The sequence below is a fragment of the Mauremys reevesii genome, linkage group 22 (genome assembly GCF_016161935.1).
Source record: "Mauremys reevesii isolate NIE-2019 linkage group 22, ASM1616193v1, whole genome shotgun sequence".
Lineage (NCBI taxonomy): Eukaryota > Metazoa > Chordata > Testudines > Geoemydidae > Mauremys > Mauremys reevesii.
In genome coordinates, this window is record NC_052644.1 from 18,067,325 (window position 1) to 18,077,563 (window position 10,239).

General features: G+C 52.2%; 1 protein-coding gene across 1 annotated transcript; it reads left to right on the top strand.

Moving 5' to 3' along the window:
* Positions 1-2,729: 2,729 nt before the first annotated feature.
* Positions 2,730-7,385, top strand: LOC120388866. Its single transcript, XM_039510958.1, has 4 exons — positions 2,730-2,799; positions 3,128-3,249; positions 5,354-6,050; positions 7,350-7,385. The coding sequence occupies exons 1-4, from the start codon at positions 2,788-2,790 to the stop codon at positions 7,383-7,385; spliced, it is 867 nt and encodes a 288-aa protein (XP_039366892.1). The 5' UTR covers positions 2,730-2,787.
* The last annotated feature ends 2,854 nt before the right edge of the window (positions 7,386-10,239 follow it).

Sequence of the window (10,239 nt, forward strand, 5' to 3'; positions counted from 1 at the left end):
AAAGATGGTACTTTGTCCTGCCATGAGTGCAGGGGACTGGATTTGATGACCTCTCCAGGTCCCTTCTTGTTCTATAATTCTATGATTCTCTGATCTCTATGCTCCTCAAAAAAAACCCAAAACAAGCCCACTGGAAATTCTATGGAGGATTACAGAATTGTTTGGTACAGAAATGTCAATTAAAAGTAAGGTGAATGTTAAAAAAATCAGAAAGCACATCAATTACGTATTCCAGAAAATAAACCGGGCTCCTGGTGGGGTGTCCGTGCCTGTCCTGTTGCCCCTCTCTCCCCTCTCTTGCTGGACGCCAGGCAGCGCCCTTGCAGTGCCAATGGCGGACACAGCTGCTGGCAGCCCCTGGGAAGAAGCCAGGGAAGGGAGCGGCAGGCCAGGGGGGGTCTCTCACGTCCACTGCCAACCATTTCCCTGCAGCAGATGGGACCCTCCCCAACCAGCCCACAGATCCCTTGCCAGCAAACAGGAGCAGCAGGGCAGGGACCCGTCCACCAGCCAGATAAGGTAACCCAGCCATGAGCAGGACTGCCCCAGCTCCGAGTCTCCCCCCACGCACTCCCCCCTACACACACACCCCAATCCCCTTCCCTGAGCCCTCCGCACCCGCAGCCCCCTTCCGTGACTCCTGCACCCCCCACACACAACCAGCCCCCTGCCCTGAGCCTCCCACACCCCCCAAACCCCTGCTCTGACCCCTACATCTCCCCACACCTAGCCCCTTCCTGGACTGAGCCCCACCCCAGCTTCCTCCCCTGACTCTTGCATCCCCCCACACACCCAGCCCTCTGCCCTGAGCCCCCCAAAGCCCCCAATCCCCTGCCCTGAGCCTCCCCACATCCCCCCCTGCCCTGAGCCCCCCACCACCCCCAACAACCTGCCCTGAGCTCCCCCACACCCACACACAGCCCAGCCCCCAGCCCCCTGCACCCCACACTTAAATTTCTAACAGGTACTGTCGTATTGCAACACCCCCACCCCGATCCTCTGCCCTGAGCCCCCCACTGTGACAGGACAGTACCTGTAAGAAATTTAAGTTACTTTCACCCCTGCCCACAAATAACTTGTTGCTCTCAAAAGGGGCATCAATGAATCTGTAGGTGAAACATGTTTGAGGTAATAACCCCACTATGTGGTCAGCTGGAAAGGTACCAACAAAACTTATTGGCAGTAAATGTAACACAAGTATCATGTCCAGTACAGCTAATTGCATGGAAAGCTCCTATGAAGCAAATAGCCTATGCAGGAAAGAAACAGTATTGTGCAGTACCCAATCAGAAAGAATTCTGTCATGGTCAATGCTGATTTATGGTCACAAATCCAATTTTTTGTTTTAAAAAACAAATAATAGATTATCAGTGTTGGAAGGGACTGCAAGAGGTCATCTAGTCCAAACCCTGCTCAAAGTGGGACTAACCCCCACAGGGCCCCATCAAAGATGGAACTCACAAGCCTGGATTTAGCAGGCCAATGCTCAGACCACTGAGCTATCCCTCATTTTCAGGTGACTATCTGCTATCCAAGGCCTAAAATAGCTAAGCTAAAGCCTTTCAGCAGGCCTCAGCCCACAGTCTTCTCCTGTTTCAGTTTGCCTGACTTATTAGTTAGTTTCTCAAAATATTGCTTCATCTTATACTATTATAATCCTATAAATCAATTCTGATGAACATATAAGGAGTCTATAGAATGGAATCATGACATCACACAATAACTAAATACCAAACTAAAGCCATTGGCTACACTCCATAGATGGTCGAGTTCCTCCCTACATAGGCTGCTATTCTCCTTTGCAGCCTGGAACCACCTCCCCTGTTCACACACTTTGTTCTCCAGACGTGCTTCCCGGTGTTGAGTTGTGGTGGGGCGAGAGGCCAAAGGTCACTTCCCTTTCTTTATAGGCTCTCCCAGTTGCTGGAAAAATCTTTTGCTATGACATGAGTCAAGCCCTGTCCATTGTCTATGGGCTCCCTGTGAGAAGCCTTCATTAGACACACATGATAGTCCTTGGGAGTGTGCATTCCCCTTAATGGGCCATCAGCACTATCTGGCTTCTCCACTGTTGTGCCTGAAAGACTGGTTGTGGGTGTTTCCAACCTCCCAACATCTTCCAGTGACACACACCACCCACAACTTCATAACTGCCCATACAATGACAGCACATACAATCCACCAGGACATTAGTGTTCAACAGATCAAGCCCTTTCAAATGATGTCTCACAAGGCTCACTGTGTACACAACAGAGCCGAATTCTATCACCATGGTAAATATGGGGGTGCCAGTGAACTGCCTTGGAGCACAGAGGGTCACAGCGCCAGACACAGGGACAGAGATGTGAGGCCCCAGGCCTTGCACATGAGGAGGAGAATCAGGAACTTCTCCCCAGCATGAGACAAACCAACCCACCTGGACAGGGCCAATGCTCCAGCCTGGAGTCTGCGCTGGCCGGTGTTCACCACCTCCCATCCCCCACCATGTCTGCCCTGCCCCTTGCCACCTCCCATCCTGGTCCCCCGTCTGCCCCACCCCTCCTGGCTCAGCCCCACAATATTTCCTTTCAAGGCAATATTGAATGAATTAGCTGAGTCCCACCTAGTGCCACCTCCCCTGCCACTGGTCTGGTCACGGGGACAGCAGGAGTGGGCACCGCCCCTCTGCAGCATGGGGGGCTGGAAAGAATGGGGCTATAAGAAGAGGGGCTGGGAGCTGAGAGCCCATCACTGGGGATCTGGTGTGAGCATCTGTCAGTGAGTGACGGCACCTCCTACTCCTGCCCTATGGAAACCATGGTGAGTACCCGCTGCCCCTCACCTCCTGCCCCATGGAAACCCTTGTGAGTCCCTCCCACTTCCTCTTGCCCCATGGAAACCCTGGTGAATCCCCACTGCTTCCTCCTGCCCTATGGAATCCCAGGTGAGTCCCCTTTGTTCCCCCGCCCCGGCCCATAAAGCCCCATGGAAGACCTGTCTGTCATTCACACCCCACCCCATCAATCTCCAGGGGGTTATCCCCTGCCCCCTCTCCTGTCGGTAGCACACCAGGGGCTAGCGGATGTGGGTTGGTGGCTCTGGGTTGTTCCCAGGCTCAGGGGTGCTGACACGGTGGGGTTCTGTGCAGGTGTCGAGACGGATGCTCAGGGCTGAACTCCTGTTGCTGCCACTTCTCCTCTGCTTCGGGCCAGAGACTGTCGGGAGCATCAACCCGGCCGCACTCAGAGAAACTGTGGATCATGCAGATAAGTGAGTGAGACGCCAGTGGGGCATTTCCCATCTGGCCTCCTCGGGTGGTAAATGAAGGAAAACCAGGGGAAGATGCTTCACGTTTGCTCTGTGTGATTTTCTATGGCATAGGTGGCTCAGTGCATGGCAGAGCTGGGAGGGGTGATTTTGGAGTGCAGGGGGAGCTGGGGCTCGGAGCTGGGAAGGGTGATTCTGGGATGCAGGGAGAGATGCAGCCTGGAACTGGAAGAGGGGTAATTCTGGGGGTGCACCGGGCTGGGGTTGTGTATCTCATTAATATTGTGAAAAACTGGTTGGAAACTGGAATTCCAATTCCCTCAGAAATTCAGAAATTTCTATTTTCTTTTCAGTCCAAATTAGTTACTAAAATTTGAAAACTTGCACGGAATGGGATTTCCAAATTTTGTTTTAGAATTTTGTTTTGTTATATTGAAACATTTGGTTATGACATTATTTTATATTTTTACTTATATTATATTACTGTTTATAATATACAGGTGAAATATTATATTATATAGCAGGAAAGTCAAGTTGCTAAAGCTGAAATGGAAATATTTTGATCTTGCTGAAATGAAATATTCAGATATGGTCCAACTGAAATCTGGTTTTAATTTTTCCAAAACAAAATTTGGAAATCCCCAAGAATTACTCCTCTTCCAGTTCCAGGCTCCATCTGCCCCTGAATGCCACAATCACCCTTCCCAGATGCGAGCCCCAGCTCCTTCTGCACCCATACACAGGGGAAGCAGACAATGCTCACCACTCCCAATAAGGCAGATGGATTTTTCCTGGGGGCCAGTCAGGGCCAGGTCATCTGGGGCTCTAGCTGCTGCATTGAGGGCTGGCAGGGTGCTGGTAGTTCTGATCTTCGGCTGTTCCCTGCAGTTAGCCTCTAAAGAACTGCGTTCCTTTTGGACCCCAGTTTATGTAGTGAAACTTGAGTTGGGCTTAGCTGTACTTGAACCAATCGTTAACTGAAATGCTACACAATCATGTTTTTCACCAATCCTAGCCCATTACAAAACAATTCTTTACCCAATCATAACCTGCCACCTTACTTGATTTAAATCTTGTAAAATTAGTTCTGCAACTGACAGAAACAATCAAAGAACCAGACAGAGACCATCTAGATAAAGAGTAGAGAAGTGGGGGACTATAAAGGCAGGGGTGGCTCTAGTTTTTTTGCCGCCCCAAGCATGGCAGTCAGGCAGCCTTCGGCGGCGCGCCTGTGGGAGGTCTGGTGGTAACGTGGATTTGGCGGCATGCCTGCGGGAGGTACGACAATAAGTGGGTTTCTTGCCAGACTGTTGAATGCTGTCAAATAAAGTTTTCTTTAATGATCTTAAGATCTGGTGATGGTGGGGACTGTTAGCACAGGAATGCTGCCTTAACAGCCCAATCTTACATTTTTTTTTATTTAGAGGGAATATGACTCTTTGCTTCCTGGGCTGCTGCTTATTGCTGAAAAAGGCCTCAGACCTTACAGATTAGTGCCGTGTCCTCACTCAGTTATGAGCCCCCAAGCTTCCCCAATTCAGCTGCACAAGGCCACTTCAGGCAGAGGTGGAATGAGAACCCAGCTCTCTAACGTGGCAGACATAAAGCCTTTCACACTGAATGGGCCACCTATAGGTGCCATTGTCAGCCTCCCTTTAATCACAATCACAATCCCCTCACAGAGCTGGGGGGAGAAATGAGGAGCCCTGATCTCCAGTGTTCTTCAGCTCTCCAGCAAATCGCTGTGTATCCTGCGGCCAACTGTGTGTCACGTCCCTCTCTTGGGGTGGCTCCGCATAAAAGCTCCGGCTTGTTCCTGGAGCTCAAGCGGTAACGCTCAGCCCTGTGGGGCTGACGGACCAAAGCTCACACCAGGCTGATGATCCCTGGGGGCACCTGTTGCAGTTTTTTCTAAAACCACCCTCCAGGTTTATTTCATTCTCCCAGGGAGCAAACATTCCCTAATCCAGGCTGGAGCCCTGAGAGCCTAGAACTGGCTAGTGATGGCGCCATGTGTGACCCACCCCAAGTTTGCCGCTCGGTGCTGGGGGCAGAGCTATTCAGAGCCCCCTGTCTCCTCACTGCCCTTTGCTTTGCCTTCCCTCAGGGATGGGTTGGCTGTTCAATACGCCTTCGCCATCAGCCTGGAGAAAGCCAGTTGTGAGAACCCATCTGGTCTGGAACAGGTGCTGCGCAGGAACAAGCTGTGGGACATGCAGGCGGCCATTAACCCAGAGGGTGTCCTGTACGACCCAGACGAAGGGCCCATTGTGGCTGCCCGGATGCAGCGCCTGGGCAGGGCGGGGGAACACGCCGAGTGGCGCCTGCTTCAGGGCGACCGGAACAGCCCCGTGCAGAAGCTCCTGGCCCGGACCTACAACGAGAGAAGCTGCCTGATCTTCTTCACCGTCCGCTCGCCCTGTGCGGGGACGTGCCTGCTGGTGAAGAGGCCCCACAACATCCTACGGATGGTGAGCGACACCTTCCGCCCCATCAACCACAACTACCAGGCCTTCATCTTCCGGCAGATCTACCGTCAGGACCGGGACCTGGATCCTCAAAGCCTGCTGGAGGCCTGGCACCAGCTGCCCAATGTGCCCCTGCTGCGCTGTGACACCAACGGCTGCAGGGACTGCAGAGGGAACGACCCCAGCCCCGACCCCAGCGCCTGCCTGGACGAGATTCGAGCCATGAGGCAGCCGCTGCACCCACCTGGCAAGGAGCAGGAGGAAGAGCAGGGGGCAGAGGGGAGAGCAGAGGATGTAGGGGAGATCAGGGGGCACCTTGGGAGGATTGGGGAGATGGTGGGTCAGGGGGCACCATTGGAGGGCTGGGGGGACAGCAGGGCAGAGGGCGACATCGTAACATTGGGGGAATGGCCGGACATTGATCTTCGTCGGAGGCGTTGGGGTAGACGGCGCGGTTGGTGGCCTAGGAGACGGGGTAGGAGGGGCCGTTGGTGGCGGGGGTAACGGTGGGGCTGAGGGTGCTGCAGGAGAGTTGGGGGCATGGCAGGCCAGGGGGTGCCATTGGGGGGAAGGGGGATGGAGGGTTAGGACGCTCCATCGGAGGGTTGCGGGGTTGGGGTTACAGGGCATGGGACACTGTCAGGGGTTGGGGCAGCAGTCACTGTTGGAGGGTTCGGGGACATGGGAGGATACAGGGGGTGGAGGGGGTGGGATATTTCTTTTCTCAAGGCCTGTGATTTTGCAGAGTCCCCCAATCCTGAATGATTAACACCAATAAAATTTTGGAGCCTCCTGGGGCCTCGTGTCTCTGTCCCTGTGTCTGTCTCCCTCCCCTCTGTCCATGCGTCTGGACTTTACACAGTGTGGGAGGCCTCCCAGCCTCCCTGGCAGTGCCCCCTTCATCGGGCCATGGCTGGCCCCCACTTTTTGCCTGGGGCTCCCCCTGAGCCCAGACCCCTGGTAGAGTCACCCCCTTGGGAGCGAGGCCGGGCAGCCTTTGCCAGACACCCAGCTCGCTATGGATGAACCTGGCCATCTGCTGCCATCTACTGGTGAGGTGGAGGTAGACTCTTGAAAAACACTCTGGGCAGGCCCCAGTTTGCATGTTTCCTGCCAGCCCCGCACTGGCTGGATCAGACGGGGGGAAGCTCAGCGGGGGCTGAGAGGGGTCGGGGCAGATCTGCCCTGTGTGCTCTGGGCGGGTCCATGAGATTGGCCGGCACGCGCCGCACCACGGGAACTGCTGGGCAACACGCCCTGGCTCCAGCGCTGGGCACACGTCCACCTGCAGTGGGACGTGTAGGTGCCCCGTCACTCCACGGGGACCTGCAGCTCCCCGGCCTGACGGGACGAGGTTCCAGCTCTGCTATTCAACAGTGGAGAGGAAGAAGGAGGTACAACTGGTGTGTCAAGCCTTCAAAGGGCGCACGCGCACACACACCATCAAGTACACACACCTATCCCCAACCTCTCTCAGTTCACAACAGTCAGTGGCTGGAGGCTCTGAGGTGCTGCGCTGGGGATGGGGGACGAGAACAGGGGACAGGAGAGCCGGTTAGACAGAAACCTGGGCCTGCCCTGGTTTGGTGAGTCGTACATGCCTGTTCGTTTCATCCGCTTCTTCCCTTGAGCCAGATTCATCTGCTTGTAAACAAGGCCGGGATCCGCTGACGGGGACAGGTGGGTGGTAAAGGCCACGGCTAGGGTCAGGTGCCTGTCGCTAAAGCCCAGTGGTCATGGTACATGTGGTACATGTAGGTACCAATGACATAGGGAAGGCCAGGGGAGAGGCCCTGGAGGCTAAATTCAGGCTGCTAGGTAAGAGATTGAAGTCCAGGACCTCCCTGGGAGCATTCTCTGAAATGCTTCCAGTTCCACATGCAGGGCCAGTTAGACAGGCAGAACTGCAGGGTCTCATTGCGTGGATGAGATGATGGTGTAGGGAGGAGGGGTTTAGATTTATTAGGAACTGGGGAAACTTTTGGGAAAGGGGGAGCCTCTACTGAAAGGATGGGCTCCACCTAAACCAAAATGGAAGCAGATTGCTGGGACTTGACATTAAAACGGTCGTGGAACAGTTTTTAAACTAAGGGTTGGGGGAAAGCCAGCAGGTGCGGAGGAGCACGTGGTTCAATCCTCTCTTAGAGGAGGATCTATTAATAGAGAATCTCTATGTCTTAGTGAGGAGAAGAGGATGGAAAATGATAAAATACAGGCAGGGTCTGATCAGAAACAGAGAAATGAAAAAAAGTCCCATTCAATTACATCAGTGGTTCTCAAATGTTTGTACTGGTGACCCCTTTCACATAGTAAGCCTCTGAGTGCCACCCCCCCTTATCAATTAAAAACATGTTTTTTTATATATTTAACCCCATTATAAATGCTGGCAGCAAAGCGGGATTTGGAGTGGAGGCTGACAGCTCACGAGCCCCCATTTAATAACCTCGCAACCCCCTGAGGGGTCCCGACCCCCAGTTTGAGAACCGCTGTATTACATCATGTAATAGCAGATAGCTAAAAGGAGACCAATTTTTATAGTGCTTATATATCAATGACAGCTGTGGGATCCTCAATGTCTCGGTTATGGGGTAGGAGGAATAAAGTGTTGTTACCCTGATTATGTGAATGAAGGACTATGAGCCTGTTATATGACAGAGGGAGTCACAATCAACTAAGTAGCACTCGCCAGGCAAGGGGCATGGGTTCCAAAACTCAGTGAATTGAGAGAGGTTGGGGGTAAGTGAGTATGAGATTTTTTCCTTCCAGTGTTGAATAGCAGAGCTAATTTTGATTCTCTTAAGAATCTAACTAAGAGCTGCTGAGCTGAATTTCTTTTGTGCCAATGGTGCACCAGCACTGGGGCTCCCCTACTATGAATCTGAAATCACTCAAAGAGTTACAATTACTGAGCTAAGGTCACTGAGTGCTGTGTTAACTAGTGGGGGTGCCTGAAAATATATTGTTAAGTAACTAGCAGATTAGTTTGCAGGATGGTTGGAGTGGTTCATGGGTCGGCTGGTGGAGTAGAGCAGCTTGTGGGAGGGTTAGAGCAGCCCACGGAACAGCGAGTGGAGCAGAGCAGAGCAGTTTGCGGGGACGACTGGAGGAGCAGAGCAGCTAGTGGAGAAGAGCTGTTTGTGGTGATGGCTGCAGTAGACCTCCACGGAGAGGCGGGGCAGTTGGCTTCGGCCCACGTAAGGTGCCCCTTAACACCCTGTGTGCCCCACCCCCTCCCCCAGTTCTGCCCAGGCTGGGGGGGGGGGTAAAACTCTGCAGATGAACTTTTGAACTCTGGGGCAGCACTGACCAGGGACAGAGACTTTTGGGTTGTTGGACTTTGGGGTGACTTAAGACCCTAAGGGAAAAGGACATTGCCCAACTTACTTGGAGGTGGGTCTTTTGCTCATGGTTTGTGTTATGAATCCTGTTTGTGGTATGTCCCCAATGTAATGCCGCATTGTTTCCCTCCGTCATTAAAAGGATTTTGCTACACTCAGACTCCGTGCTTGCGAGTGGGGAAGTATTGCTTCCTAGAGGCGCCCGTGGGCTTGGCGGGTGTAATTGTTCCAGGTCACTGGGTGGGGGCTCGAGCTGGTTTTCCATTGCGTTATTGAAACAGAACCCCTGGATACTGAACCCGGCCCTTGTTGCTGCCAATTCAGAGGGGCAGAAGGGTTACAGATATAATAGGCATCACAGAAACTTGGTGGAATGAGGATAATCAATGGGACACAGTAAAACCAGGGTACAAAATATATCGGAAGGACAGAACAGGTCGTGCTGGTGGGGTAGTGGCATTAGATGTGAAAGAAAGCGTAGAATCAAATGAAGTAAAAGTTGGAAATGAATCAAACTGTACCATAGACTCTCTATGGATAGAAATTCCATGCTCTAATAATAAGTTTATAGCAGTAGGGCTATATTACTGCCCTCCTCACCAGGACGGTGATAGTGACTGTGAAATGCTCAGGGAGATTAGAGAGGCTCTTAAAATAAAAAACTCAATAATAATAATAATGGGGGATTTCACTTATCCCCATATTGACTGGGTACGTGTCACCTCAGGACAGGATGCAGAGATAAAGTTTCTTGACCCTTAAATGACTGCTTCTTGGAGATGTATTGACTGGAAAATAGAAAGGTGCATAAACACTGGCAAACGAAGTGTAAAAATACAATTAGGAAGGCCAAAAAAGAATTTGAGTAACAGTTAGCCAAAGACTCAAAAACTATTAGCAATTTTTTTTTAAGTACACTAGAAGCCGGAAGCTGCTAAACAACCAGTGGGGCCACTGGACTATGGAGGTGCTACAGGAGCACTCAAGGACGATAAGGCCACTGCGGAGAAACTAAATGAATTCTTTGCATCGGTCTTCACGGCTGAGGATGTGAGGGAGAGTCCCAAACCTGAGACATTCTTTGTGGGTGACAGATCTGAGAAACTGTCCCAAATTGAGGTTTTGGAACCAATTGATAAATTCAACAGCAATAAGTCACCAGGACCAGGTGGTATTCACCCAAGAGT

Bases quoted from the DNA above. Each gene is read 5' to 3' on its own strand.
- LOC120388866 (XM_039510958.1), top strand. The intron at 3,250-5,353 runs GTGAGTGAGACG...GCCTTCCCTCAG, and splicing joins ACTGTGGATCATGCAGATAA to GGATGGGTTGGCTGTTCAAT. The intron at 6,051-7,349 runs GTGGGTCAGGGG...CCCTTGAGCCAG, and splicing joins TTGGGAGGATTGGGGAGATG to ATTCATCTGCTTGTAAACAA.